This window comes from Alosa sapidissima, chromosome 3 (assembly GCF_018492685.1).
Source record: "Alosa sapidissima isolate fAloSap1 chromosome 3, fAloSap1.pri, whole genome shotgun sequence".
Lineage (NCBI taxonomy): Eukaryota > Metazoa > Chordata > Actinopteri > Clupeiformes > Clupeidae > Alosa > Alosa sapidissima.
The window spans coordinates 23,794,924-23,806,621 of NC_055959.1; the positions used below are offsets into that span (position 1 = coordinate 23,794,924).

At 42.4% G+C, this 11,698-nt stretch overlaps 3 protein-coding genes across 7 annotated transcripts; 1 reads left to right on the forward strand and 2 right to left on the reverse strand.

Moving 5' to 3' along the window:
- Positions 1 to 445: 445 nt before the first annotated feature.
- rps2 (ribosomal protein S2) lies at positions 446 to 2,715 on the reverse strand. Its single transcript, XM_042085026.1, has 7 exons — positions 2,697 to 2,715; positions 2,054 to 2,191; positions 1,718 to 1,915; positions 1,367 to 1,540; positions 1,057 to 1,216; positions 659 to 750; positions 446 to 554 (listed from the first exon to the last, which is right to left on the reverse strand). Exons 2-7 carry the CDS (start codon positions 2,186 to 2,188, stop codon positions 483 to 485), a joined length of 831 nt encoding a protein of 276 aa, XP_041940960.1. The 5' UTR covers positions 2,189 to 2,191; positions 2,697 to 2,715; the 3' UTR covers positions 446 to 482.
- A 226-nt stretch (positions 2,716 to 2,941) lies between these two features.
- On the reverse strand, positions 2,942 to 6,096 carry LOC121704638 (RING finger protein 151-like). Of its 4 annotated transcripts, none has more exons than XM_042085030.1 (5): positions 6,002 to 6,079; positions 5,084 to 5,368; positions 4,478 to 4,583; positions 4,291 to 4,387; positions 2,942 to 3,843 (listed from the first exon to the last, which is right to left on the reverse strand). In XM_042085030.1, exons 2-5 carry the CDS (start codon positions 5,106 to 5,108, stop codon positions 3,400 to 3,402), a joined length of 672 nt encoding a protein of 223 aa, XP_041940964.1. In that variant the 5' UTR covers positions 5,109 to 5,368; positions 6,002 to 6,079; the 3' UTR covers positions 2,942 to 3,399. The 4 variants fall into 4 exon arrangements, with proteins under 4 accessions (XP_041940964.1, XP_041940961.1, XP_041940963.1 ...); XM_042085027.1 differs by having other exon boundaries at positions 4,478 to 4,647; XM_042085029.1 differs by lacking the exon at positions 5,084 to 5,368 and having other exon boundaries at positions 4,478 to 4,647; positions 6,002 to 6,096.
- Positions 5,660 to 8,957, forward strand: zgc:193811 (uncharacterized protein LOC559801 homolog). 2 transcript variants are annotated; one of them, XM_042085033.1, is made up of 6 exons: positions 5,951 to 6,068; positions 6,575 to 6,628; positions 6,751 to 6,927; positions 7,280 to 7,396; positions 7,608 to 7,699; positions 8,545 to 8,957. In XM_042085033.1, exons 3-6 carry the CDS (start codon positions 6,823 to 6,825, stop codon positions 8,855 to 8,857), a joined length of 627 nt encoding a protein of 208 aa, XP_041940967.1. In that variant the 5' UTR covers positions 5,951 to 6,068; positions 6,575 to 6,628; positions 6,751 to 6,822; the 3' UTR covers positions 8,858 to 8,957. The 2 variants fall into 2 exon arrangements, with proteins under 2 accessions (XP_041940966.1, XP_041940967.1); XM_042085032.1 differs by lacking the exon at positions 6,575 to 6,628 and having other exon boundaries at positions 5,660 to 6,068.
- Positions 8,958 to 11,698: the final 2,741 nt, after the last annotated feature.

Consider the following 11,698-nt stretch of genomic DNA (forward strand, 5'->3'; position numbering starts at 1 on the left):
GAAATGTCGCGAGATTGGCATTGGAAGCAGAAACAGTCTTCTCAGTTAGGCCGTCAACATCAAAGGCATTATGTCAATGGCAGCCTTTGACTAAAAACCTTTACAAAAATATCTAATCCAGACTGCAAATCATTCCACAAACTCGCCAATATTTTTGCCGACCCCCAGTTTGAGAACCACTGGTTTAGACCAAGGTTTGTAATTGCAAATTATGGTTATACTTAAAGGCATTTGCATAGCTACACACCCACTGGCAACTGTGTGTAGGCACCATTAGTCCCAAAAAGGTTGAGAACCTCTAGTTTAGAACATTTATGGTCTGCCACTCAATGCAAGGATTCACCAACAAGGTAGATCAATAAATACATGACACTATCCACAGTACTTATCCACCCAGCCCAAACCCCAAAATCCTTTGAACTTAAGAGAAATTACAAAAGCCAAATGGATTCAACATTTTACTTCATCTGTTGTACAAAACTTTATGTGGCTGCCTGGAGAGCCTTCTGTACAGCAACCCTTGAGTGGGTCTTTGCCAGATGATCCGTGAATTCCTAGAGGGGAAATATTGAACAAGTCAGGACCATTGACAAGTTATTTTCAAATCTTACATACAACTACCATTAACAGCTGTACTTCAACCAATTCAATAACTCACCTGATAAGGAGACTTTGTGAACACTGTCTCCTTCCAGAGGTCAGGGGTCAGGTAGCTGTAGGTCTTGGAAATGGCATCAAATGTTGCCTTGGCTACAGGGAGGGAGCACAGTCAATACCTCAAATGAATGTTTTACACCACCAAGTCATTAATCTCAATTACAAAAAAAAAAAAAAAAAAAAAAAAAAAAAAAAAAAAAAAAACTGTTGAAGTGCACTTCAGGAACAGGAAAACCAGATATGGTATCCCTGCCGTGCATTAGGGCATTCATTGCTCTGTCTCCCTTGAAACTCGACTAGCACCATAGAAAGACACTGCCAAACCAGAGAGGGAGAGGTTCATCATTTAGTTCTGTAGGCAATAGCTACCCTACCAGCGAACAAAGGTAGCGAACTCACCAAAGTTGCCCAGGGTGGCAGTGCAGCCTCTAGCGGAGGTGTAGCAGTCATCAATACCCGCCATCATGAGAAGCTTCTTGGGAACAGGAGCAGACACGATGCCAGTACCACGGGGGGCAGGAATCAGACGCACAAGTACTGAGCCACAGCGGCCAGTAACCTGAAACACACAAAAGAGAACAAGAGGGTCAAGAAACAGCCGACAGTGTTCAAAATCACAAATTCCACAACAGGAGAAATCGAATGGAGTCAAGTCATGGAGTCAAGAATCAAAAGGTAATGCTACAACAGCCAATACAATGCATCTCACCTTGCAGGGCACAGTATGGGGCTTTCCGATTTTGTTACCCCAGTAGCCTCTCCTCACAGGGACGATGGACAGCTTGGCCAAGATGATGGCACCACGAATGGCAGTTGCCACCTCCTTGGAGCACTTCACTCCCAGGCCAACATGTCCATTGTAGTCACCAATGGCAACAAAAGCCTAAAAAAAAATAATTACAACTGACCACATGTCCAAACATCTTTGACAATCAGTAAATATACATTACAATAAATTCTCTTATTTACACTTACTCCATAATTACTCCCATCTGGATTGATACTAATCTACATTTCATAAGCAAACACACGATGGGCTTTTCTGCAGACACCAGCTCACCTTGAACCTGGTGCGCTGTCCAGCCCTGGTCTGCTTCTGCACAGGCATGATCTTCAGAACCTCATCCTTCAGTGCAGTGCCCAGGAAGAAATCAATGATTTCCGACTCTTTGATGGGGAGGGAGTACAGGTAAATCTCCTCCAGGGACTTGATTTTCATGTCCTTAACAAGGCGACCAAGCTTGGTCACAGGCACCCACTGCAGACAGAAAATCAAGCCAGATAGTCTGATCAGTTCTCCTCATACTAGTGATGTATAGTCAGTGTCCATGGCACTTTAAATTGAAGGCTTTAACTCAGCCATTTTCCTCAGAACAGAAATGTGAAGTTAAGGTACCTCCTTGTCCTCGGACTTGCCACCCCTGGCCCCACGACCACGTCCGCGGCCCCTGCCGCGTCCACGGCCACGACCTCGGCCCCCGGTGCCGAAACCTCCGCGAAAACCTCCTCTACCACCGGCGTCGTCCGCCATTTGCTACAATAGAAAAAACACAAACACTATAAAACAAACATTCATACATCTGACCAACAGAAATCCGGTCACAAGCCAACTGTATCAGAACAACGTGGGTTTCCAATGCCTGGGAACACGAACGTTAGCTAACACACGCTAATTTCCTGTTAGCGGGAACGTTAAGGTACACCAAATGGTAATGCGGTAACCGAAATCACATAAACCGAACTATACATGCACAATAACATATATACAAACGCATAGAGTCAATACATTATCCGTACGCTGTGTACAGAGAGCCAGTATAACGTTGTAAGTAATGAGAAGTAGTGACTGCCGCCATTTATCAATGACCATCAGCTATAATGGCTTTATAAAAGTTTCTGTGATGAACAACGCTTAAATATCACAAGCAATATTAATGTTAAAGTTACACGTACATATAACTCGCAATTTTACGATTCTAGATGCTATGATTACCAAGATAATAAACAGATTTTTACAAAGACACGAATGCACCACTTACGTGATTTCTGTTAGCAGGAAGAAGAAGGCTTGACGTAGGTTCCGGTAAGATTTATTAAGCCAGAACTATCGCGATGTTTCGTTTGTTCCCCATGGATGTGGTACTCTGATGGTGCTCATACAGAAACTAGATCTGTAATTTCTTGTATGAGTAGGCTATGGGTTTAAAATAATGACTTACATGCAGTGTTAATAGCAATGTTTGCCTGATGTCTGTCTGCGTTTAAAGATGGGCTTACAGTGGGCTTAATTCAAATATTTCTTTATTGTATTTTTGTTGTAACAGCAGTGAGACTTTTGTCACAGCACTATCTCTGTATGACATACATGACAAATACCTACTCTTTCTGTGGCATAGCCTACTTACTTACTGTTATTCTAAATTTCAATTCCAATGCCATTAGACTGTTCAATATACAACACACTCAGTTATACACTTCTATTGCTCTCTGTTATATACCCCCCCCCCCCCCCCCCCCCCACACACACACACACACACAATTTTTATATCCATTTTGTTTTTTATTCTATTGCAGTATTGCACTATTAATATTAACTGTCTAGCCTGTGGAGATGCACACATAAGAATTTCATTGTGTTCGGTACACTTTACATGTGCTTATGACAAAAAAACTTTGAATGCAACATGACAAATCAGTCCATTGCTTTTCTAGTCCACAGAGCAAGAGGGGTAAAAACATTCTTCAGAAGCACCTAATGTTGTCTCTTTCACTGTTGCTGCCCTCATCCTCTCCCTCCTGCTCATCCATCACCTCCAGGCTCTCACAGATCAAGGTGATCTGCTCCTTCATGTTGGCCATGGCCTTCTGCATGCGCCGCATCTTCCTCTGGAGTGCAACGGCAATGGCGCGGTGGCTCTGCCGCCGTGCCTCATGCTGCAGCCGTAGCTGCTGGTAGCAGTTGTGCTGTGCCCGCGTGCCCTGGCTCAGCAGAGCTCCACATCCCATGTGGCAGGGCTGGCTCCAGTGCTCGCAGTGGCGCGCGTGGGTCTCCAGGTCACGGCGAAGCAGTTGGGCGCGGCACCCACGGTACGGGCACCCCACCAGCTCGAACACGCAGCCCAGGCTGTGGCAGTATTGCTCGGCCAGTGGAAAAGTGGCACGGCAGCCACGGATCTCATTCTTGCACTGCAGGCATGGGAGCAGGAAGAGGGTGAGGGGACAGATCAAATCTGTGGTGGTGTTCTGATCAGTGCTGTCAAAGACACTTTTATTTGTATTACTCCAGCAGCCTACAGCCTACAAGGGCAGGGACATCCCTCTCCATTTTCAAAAAACTATTGAAGACCCAGCTCTTTAGAGAACATCTCCTCTCATAGCGACACTTACAACAAGTCTTGCTGATCCTAGCACTCACCAGCCGTCTTAAACTGACACGTAACTGTTAAAAACAGCACTCACTGATGCACTTATTCTTACTGTACTCTAATGTTTTTTAAATTGTCCTAAAATTGTTGAGAATTGCTCTAATACTTAAACTGTTTACCATGTTGTTAATCGCTTTGGCTAAAAAAGCGTCCGCCAAATGTAATGTAATGTAATGTAATGTAATAATTTTCTTATATAGTGACTTACCTTAATCTTCATACGGCCAATTGACCTGCTCAATTTGTACATAACTAATATTAAGTTATGATTAATTGGCTTTCGACAACAAGGACATGTCTCCTGCCTGAAAAAAAGCAACATCCAAATGTCTTAAACCAAGTTAACATGGTTTACAAAGGGCAAAGTTTACTTGGATAACAGTATGAAACAGCACCTTTTCAGCCACTGTAATATGCATTTTTTGCAGAAGATGTGATGGCAAGGCGCCCGCACTGGACATCTAAGAACACCCTGACATATGGTACAAATCAGCTCTGGGTCTGGAGGATCAACAAAAGAGTCTGCATCATAACCTCCCATCTCAAGGCATAGCTCTGGATCAGCCTGTGTAAAGGACATAATGTATTAGTCTGTAAAACAAATTTAATGCACACACATTTAAAACCAAGTTGAGGCCCTATCTCACTGGGCTTTTCTAGAACAGCATGACAGACCTTTATGGAACAACAACTCCAAAATAATAGTGTTATAGCATTTTCTTTTCCAATGTAGCCTAACTATACATCAACATTACATTTTATTGAGCTACTAGGCCTATGTCTATACATTTAAGGATACCGTGGGTTTCAAAACAGTTTTCAAACCATCAAAGTGAATGCTTAAACCTCAAGGTAGAAAACACTGCTCTGTTAGGAAGCCTAACTATATAGTCTGTAGGGTACCACACGAAGACAACTGCCATCGAGTTATTGACTACCTTTAGAACAATCAAGAAAATTCACATTTAGTGTAACGCTATTTGGGTTGAAAAGTATGTTACCATTTTCCTCAACGTTGTTATCCATGAATGACCCTCACGTGCACTGTCAAAACAGGGAGCCCCATCACCATCAATAGGACATGGGTGGGGTGACATTACCATGCGCAGTAGCCGACGACAACGACAACAGTGACGTGCGCTGTAGGGTTTAGCCTATTTGGGGTTTTCTCTAGCCTACTTGTTGTCAACCCACTTGGCTAATTTACAGATGGACGGGTGCGGTCCATCCGATGGAGTTAAAGTAGTAGGCTTCTTGTTTCGTAAGGTTATGCCCACCCAAGTAACCTACAGATAAAGAAGAAAAAATGTTGCTGGTGTTTTATCTAGCCTAAGCATGCCCTACACAATCTAATTAAAGGGAGTCTATAATATATAATTTAACATAACACGTTGTCGTTATTAGCCAACATTAGTTATTTACTCCAACTATTCTTTTAAACGGGAATTTCAACTAGCTTAGGCCTACATAGAAAGAAGGAATTTCATTGAAATTGCACTGTAGACCAAAGATTCTAGAGCGCAATAATCTTAGTGTAGACTGACAGAAGGCGCAAGCGCAAGCAGGTTCTGTTGTCTTTCCTGAAGGCGTTTCTATGGTGATAACGAGACAGACAACACGCACGAATTAATTCATCTCTCTAATGTTTTTGTCAAGCTAGAAGTAGCCTACTAAGCCATATAGTTAGCGTACAGTTAGTGTTAGTGTCAGTGTCCGCTTGCTTTTTTGGAACAAATTATGAAAATGATGAACAGACTCTGCTTACAGCATCGGTGGTGGTGGTGGTGGTGTAGCCTAGGTAGGTAGAGCTAGGTAGAAAGAAAGTGGGCTAGGGAAACACACTGATAAGTTGGCTAACGTTAAAGGAATCGTTTCAACATGAAGACTTACGACCGACGGATACAAAGCGCAGAACTCACCAGTACTGGAATCGGCCACAAATTTGTTCACCCTCCACCTTTCCATAAAAGTAGCAGCAGATTGAAGGTAGGCCTGTGTTCTGTCTCCAAAAGTGCGCGCGCCGTCAATGTGTTGCAGGTGTCGCAGAGGTAGCTAGCCTACAGTATTTTACATTTTGTAATTAAGGTTGAAATACTGAAAAAGTTCATGATTAAATAGCTTCAAATTCAAAAGTAGCTAGATATATTGAAATTAAATGAAATAAGCGTATTCTTCAAACTGATCCGAAACATTTAATGGGGTTGTCATTGATGGATTGTTGGTAACGCTACACTAAGTGTCTTATAATGGAGTGGTGGTTGTAATGCTTAGTTGCATCACGATGTATGCTTAATTGTTCAATTGCCATTAAATAAATTATAAGGAAATACTTTATCTCAGTCTCGTCTCGAGTTGTGAATAAATGTTTGGGTGGACCGCAGAAGATTTTGAATTGGGCCTCAGTTGTCCTCTGTCCTACAGAGAACATTCTGCAGAATTTCAATTTCATTTCATTTGCCATTAAAATTGTGTAATGGTAAGTTTTGTTTTAGGCTTCAGGAGGCCTAGACTACTATGACATGTGTATAGCACTGCTGTGAAAACAAGTTGAGTACCGGTATTGCATTTCTTTACCATGATTCACGTGCTGCAGATAGCCGAAGAGCAGAAATGAGCCAACTCCAAGGTCATAAAGGTTGTTATAAAATCCTGCCTTTTTCTCCCAAAGGGCCCACCGCCTCTCTCACTTGACTACAGGCCTTGCATCCCTGCCTCCTCTATCTTCACATCCACCTCACATATGGATCACAGCAGGAAGCCACTGACTGGACCATTGGCTGACGTTAAGTACCCCTTGGCTCCACCACACTGGAAGACTCACACAATGACGGATTTAAACCGGAGGGTAAGGAGACGATGGTAAAGAATTACCCCTGTAATGTAGGGAAAAACTGTATTCAGACTGTGTAGTGTGTACTAGTGAACTTCAGGTCAGTGGTTATACATGAATCCATCTCTTTAAGGTGGTATACTTAACCCTGTAGATACGGAACGATGATTCTTTTAAATCAGGCTGGATCATGACAGAGTATAGGTAAACATTAGAGATGAGTCATGTATGAGGACATATGTGATGAAACCTGTTCTGTCCTCACTTTAGGTTTCTTTCAAGATCATTAATAATAATTTGTATACTAATTTGTGTGTTTTGTGTACGCTGTCTCATGTCTGTGATATGTTTTTATTATTACTTGTAGATTAAGGATTGCTGGGCCTTACGGGTGCTTCCCAGCCCAACCAGTGAAACACGGGACCACTACAGGGGTCAGCCAGCACGCATCAGCCCCTCTACAGCACCTAGCTATGAGTTACTGGTGAGGCAGCAATCTGATCATCTCCCATCACTCGTACTCTGGCAGAGTTCATCACAGCCAAAACCACACCAAAAATGTCTTTATTTGTTTATTTATTTTCAATGATGACACAAAATTCCAAATTCCATTATATACATGACTTGCATAGGTTTGTCTAATTACTGCACTTTTGCAGTTAGGAATTATTTCCCCTTTCTGAATATTTCTCCAGGCCTTGTATGGAAAGCTTGCTGCAGATCAGACCGTGCCCCCTCCAGGTCCAGTACTCAGCACCACTCACAGAGATTACAGGCACTTTAACAGGTATAGCTCCATCAGTGCGGTTGGAATGTAGTGAGGATGTAGAATGTAGATGACCACCAGAGGGCAACACTTGAATAGAAGATTGAATGTGTCAGACACCTAACAGTGTAGTTCTACATTTAGGCACCTTCCAATATGAATGCAGAGATTGATGTTTGAATGGTTAATATGTCTTGCTTTGCATATCATTTTATTTTATGGTAGAGTTTGCTACAGTGTTTTTGTTTAATGTAAGAGGTTATTGAAATGTGTTCAAAATCTTGGTTGAAGATTTGGGTGGTCCATGGAAAGAACAGGCAGATGATTTTTATCTTGTAGAAATGTAGGCCAGATCATACACAAATTACCTCTTGGACAAGCACATCATTGATAAGCTAGCTGTCACAAAGACACATGCACAAAAGCCTTCACTGGCATCATATACACTTACCACAACACACACAGATACGCAAACTAACACACATACACACGCACGTGTGCATACTTACCCTACACAGTTGCACTCCTCAGTAATTGTGACGGGAGATTGCTGACCTCGGTCCAAATAATTAGTGTTAAGAGACTGTATGGAGCCTCCCCTGTTTGCTTCTGAGGAGAAGGAAGTGCTCTGGACAGGGCAGATATATGGGGCTGTAGAAAAGCACCCTTCTGGTAAAAGAGGAAGAAGTGCTTCCCTCCAATGGCCTACAAACTATGTAAATGGATAGTATGGTAATAAAGCTGAAAAGCTAATGGACCTTAACACTGACCACTGACTTACACTCTTTCTCTCTCTCTCTCTCTCTCTCTCTCTCTCACTCACTCACTCACTCTGCTCCTGCACTCTGACCCCACACCCCTCCAAGCTTTGAACTGAACTCGTCATACTCAGGCCAGGCCAAACCACTCCCTGAAGGACTGACCAAGAGCTCTGCCTACAGCCACATGCCTGGCCATAAAGCCCCGTCCACCTCTTCGTGTTACCCTCGGCTGTCACGCCGCTCTGTGGCGGTGCCGTACGGAGCCTACACTTCTCTGTACAGGGACAGTTTCACAACTCCTGCCTTGCCTCGTACCCTGTCACACCAAGTCCAGCCCCAGCATCCGAGCACCCTCAAATGTATTTTAAGGTGTGCTAGGTATGGAAACCAACATGTGCATGATTTATCTTTAACATGATTTATCTTTTTTTTTTTCCTTGTTGTCTTTCAATAGCTATTTCTGAAAGTATACTGATATATAAAGTAGTCGATTATTAAAAATTAGTATTTTGAATGTAGTGATTAAGATTGATTTATTGATCTGTTTGTTGTGGCTATTGCAGCACATGCCCACATGTGAGTATACACGGGTTTCCCGTTTACCAACAAAACTAGATACGCGCGCAGCCGTGGGGCAGAAGACGCTTGGTGGCCGTCCGCAACGTTATAAACTTAACCTAAATAGTCGGCTGCTGTAAGCTACAATCGGATTTTTTTGTATACCCCTGTTGTCTCAATGATAATAACATCTCATTTCAGACTATATTTCAATGTTTGCCGTTCATTTGCATTATTCATATAACATCGTATTTTGTCATTTTTGGCGAAGACATGCATTCCGTTAGGGATACTGAACATATTTAACATTCTCTAACCATCGTGATTTCGAATTGGTGCAGTTTTCAGCACAAAAACTCATTTTATTCTTTTGCTCTTTTATATATATATATATATATATAAGTACATATACTCTTTTGATCCCGTGAGGGAAATTTGGTCTCTGCATTTATCCCAATCCGTGAATTAGTGAAACACACTCAGCACACAGTGAACACACAGTGAGGTGAAGCACACACTAATCCCGGCGCAGTGAGCTGCCCTGCAACAACAGCGGCGCTCGGGGAGCAGTGAGGGGTTAGGTGCCTTGCTCAAGGGCACTTCAGCCGCGCCTACTGGTCGGGGTTCGAACCGGCAACCCTCCGGTTACATATCCAAAGCGCTAACCAGTAGGCCACAGCTGCCCATTGCATTGCTCTATGCTGTTCTATGGTGCTTTCTGCCTCTTGGTTGCGCACGCATGTTTTCGTGACGTTGCATAGAAGTATGGCTGGCCACAAGTGCATGGACATGTTGAGCTGAAACCCCTATACTGTAAGAGGCTACACTAGCACCAGTGAAATCCCAGGGCTGGGAGAGATGTAGAGAATGGGTGAGGCTGAAAGAGGAATACTGCTGAGTAAGCAGTCTCACACAGAGATGGACGAGATGGTACACACACACACACACATACACACACACACACACACACTCACACACACACACACACACACACACACACACACACACACACTCAAGTACACACTCAACGACTAAAAGAGATGGTCCACACACATACACACACACACATACTGTGAACAGACACAAAACCAGTGGCAGTTGGTGGCTAAAAATATTGATGATGTAAGCACCCCCTCCCCTTTCCCTAACAAATAGATTTTTTGGGTGGAATACAGCTGAACTGGTACGGTACATGAACCTCAACTGCAGTAGCTATCAAAGGGTATGTAAATGAAGACATAAGTTCACTATTGCCATTACATTTCTTACATTTTATATTTGGTCCAAACACCAACAACAGTCAACAATAAAACACTGTTTACAACTGATGCATTAAAGACCATATGGCTAGACACATACTTCTGCTTGACGCTATGACAGTTACACTGTCATATGTTTGGCCAGTACGTTCATATTTGCTATTGTAAGTATCTGCATCCACAAACTTAATAATCAGCTCTGCATCTTTGCCCCTTAATTAATCTCCAGCCTTATCACCTCCTAAATCATTCCTGTAAGCATTATTAATACCCTGAAAATGCAATGGGTGATTTCAACTGAATTCAATAAGACTATTGCCGTACCATGCCTGTCAAGTTTCTGAATTTCTTTCACCTTTCCTCTTAAAAGCTCTGACCACCAAGAATAAGAGGGTCTTAAGAGGATAGGCAAGATGGAAGAAGGTAGCACCTGTAATATTCCATTACACTAAAGCAACTAACAGACTGAATTGTTTAAATTTGAATGGATTTTACTAGACCTGTCTTGTGTTATTCAGTTTGATGGTATTATATAAATATATAAAACTAAAACATAAAGAACTGGTGTGGGCCAGGATACAGATCAATAGTGGCAGATAAAAAAAAAACACATTGATGAGGAAACAAGACAAGGAAAGATGGGCAAACAAAGAGAAACTGAGTCAGTCTAAGGTTTCTTGGCACCATCCCACAAATTAGCCTCTGAATCCACCAGACTCCTGCCCTCCGCCCTGCTTCGCTCTCTTCCGCCCACCTGTTCTCTCCACTCCACTCTTCCTTCTCCCTCCAGCTATGAACCAGACGGAGAGAGAGAGAGGAGCACAGAGGAAGTAAAAAAGAGAAGAAGGCACACTGAGGAGACAGGAATATAGTGATGCTGTGTGGCATGGGGGTTTACTTTGATATGAAGCCAAGCCACATGATACTCAGTCATATTCACAAGATAATCAGAGGATGGTGTTTGCTAATTCTATTATTTCTGTATTGTTTCCCTCAGGAATGGATTTATTGAATACAGAAACCTACAGTCTACCACTAGCCTGATGTGTAGTCTGATATAGCTTATCATTTCTTAAAAAGAAATGATCTCACTGCTTTGCCTTTGTGTTCATTAATTATGTAACCATATCATTTTCCAATGAGTTTGGAAGTATTTAACAAAACAAATATATACATATATTTACTACACTTTATTACTGATTTGCATGTAGTAGGCTATAGTGTGCATTTAGTGAGCTATTCTCCCTCTGCATATACAGTATGTGGCAAGAGAGATCACATTTGTCAAGACAATGAATTGCTACTTTTATAGACTGATGTCAGCCAACACAGAAAATGTAAGTGCACTGTAGGCCTAGTTGTAATATCACAGCCTTTAGACAAAGTATTAGAGTTTACATTTATATGAGTGAATGCTGTCTACAGCCATGTGCCTTCTGATT

Bases quoted from the DNA above. Each gene is read 5' to 3' on its own strand.
- rps2 (XM_042085026.1), bottom strand. From the start codon at position 2,188: ATGGCGGACGACGCCGGTGGTAGAGGAGGTTTTCGCGGAGGTTTCGGC. The intron at 1,541-1,717 runs GTGAGCTGGTGT...ATTTTTTTTTAG, and splicing joins GACAGCGCACCAGGTTCAAG to GCTTTTGTTGCCATTGGTGA. The intron at 1,217-1,366 runs GTGAGATGCATT...TGTGTGTTTCAG, and splicing joins CCCATACTGTGCCCTGCAAG to GTTACTGGCCGCTGTGGCTC.
- LOC121704638 (XM_042085027.1), bottom strand. From the start codon at position 5,185: ATGGTAATGTCACCCCACCCATGTCCTATTGATGGTGATGGGGCTCCC. The intron at 4,388-4,477 runs GTGCTGTTTCAT...GCTTTTTTTCAG, and splicing joins ATATTACAGTGGCTGAAAAG to GCAGGAGACATGTCCTTGTT. The intron at 3,844-4,290 runs GTAAGTCACTAT...CCATGCCTGCAG, and splicing joins TTGGCCGTATGAAGATTAAG to TGCAAGAATGAGATCCGTGG.
- zgc:193811 (XM_042085032.1), top strand. From the start codon at position 5,961: ATGAAGACTTACGACCGACGGATACAAAGCGCAGAACTCACCAGTACT. The intron at 6,069-6,750 runs GTAGGCCTGTGT...TTTCTCCCAAAG, and splicing joins AAAGTAGCAGCAGATTGAAG to GGCCCACCGCCTCTCTCACT. The intron at 6,928-7,279 runs GTAAGGAGACGA...TATTACTTGTAG, and splicing joins TGACGGATTTAAACCGGAGG to ATTAAGGATTGCTGGGCCTT.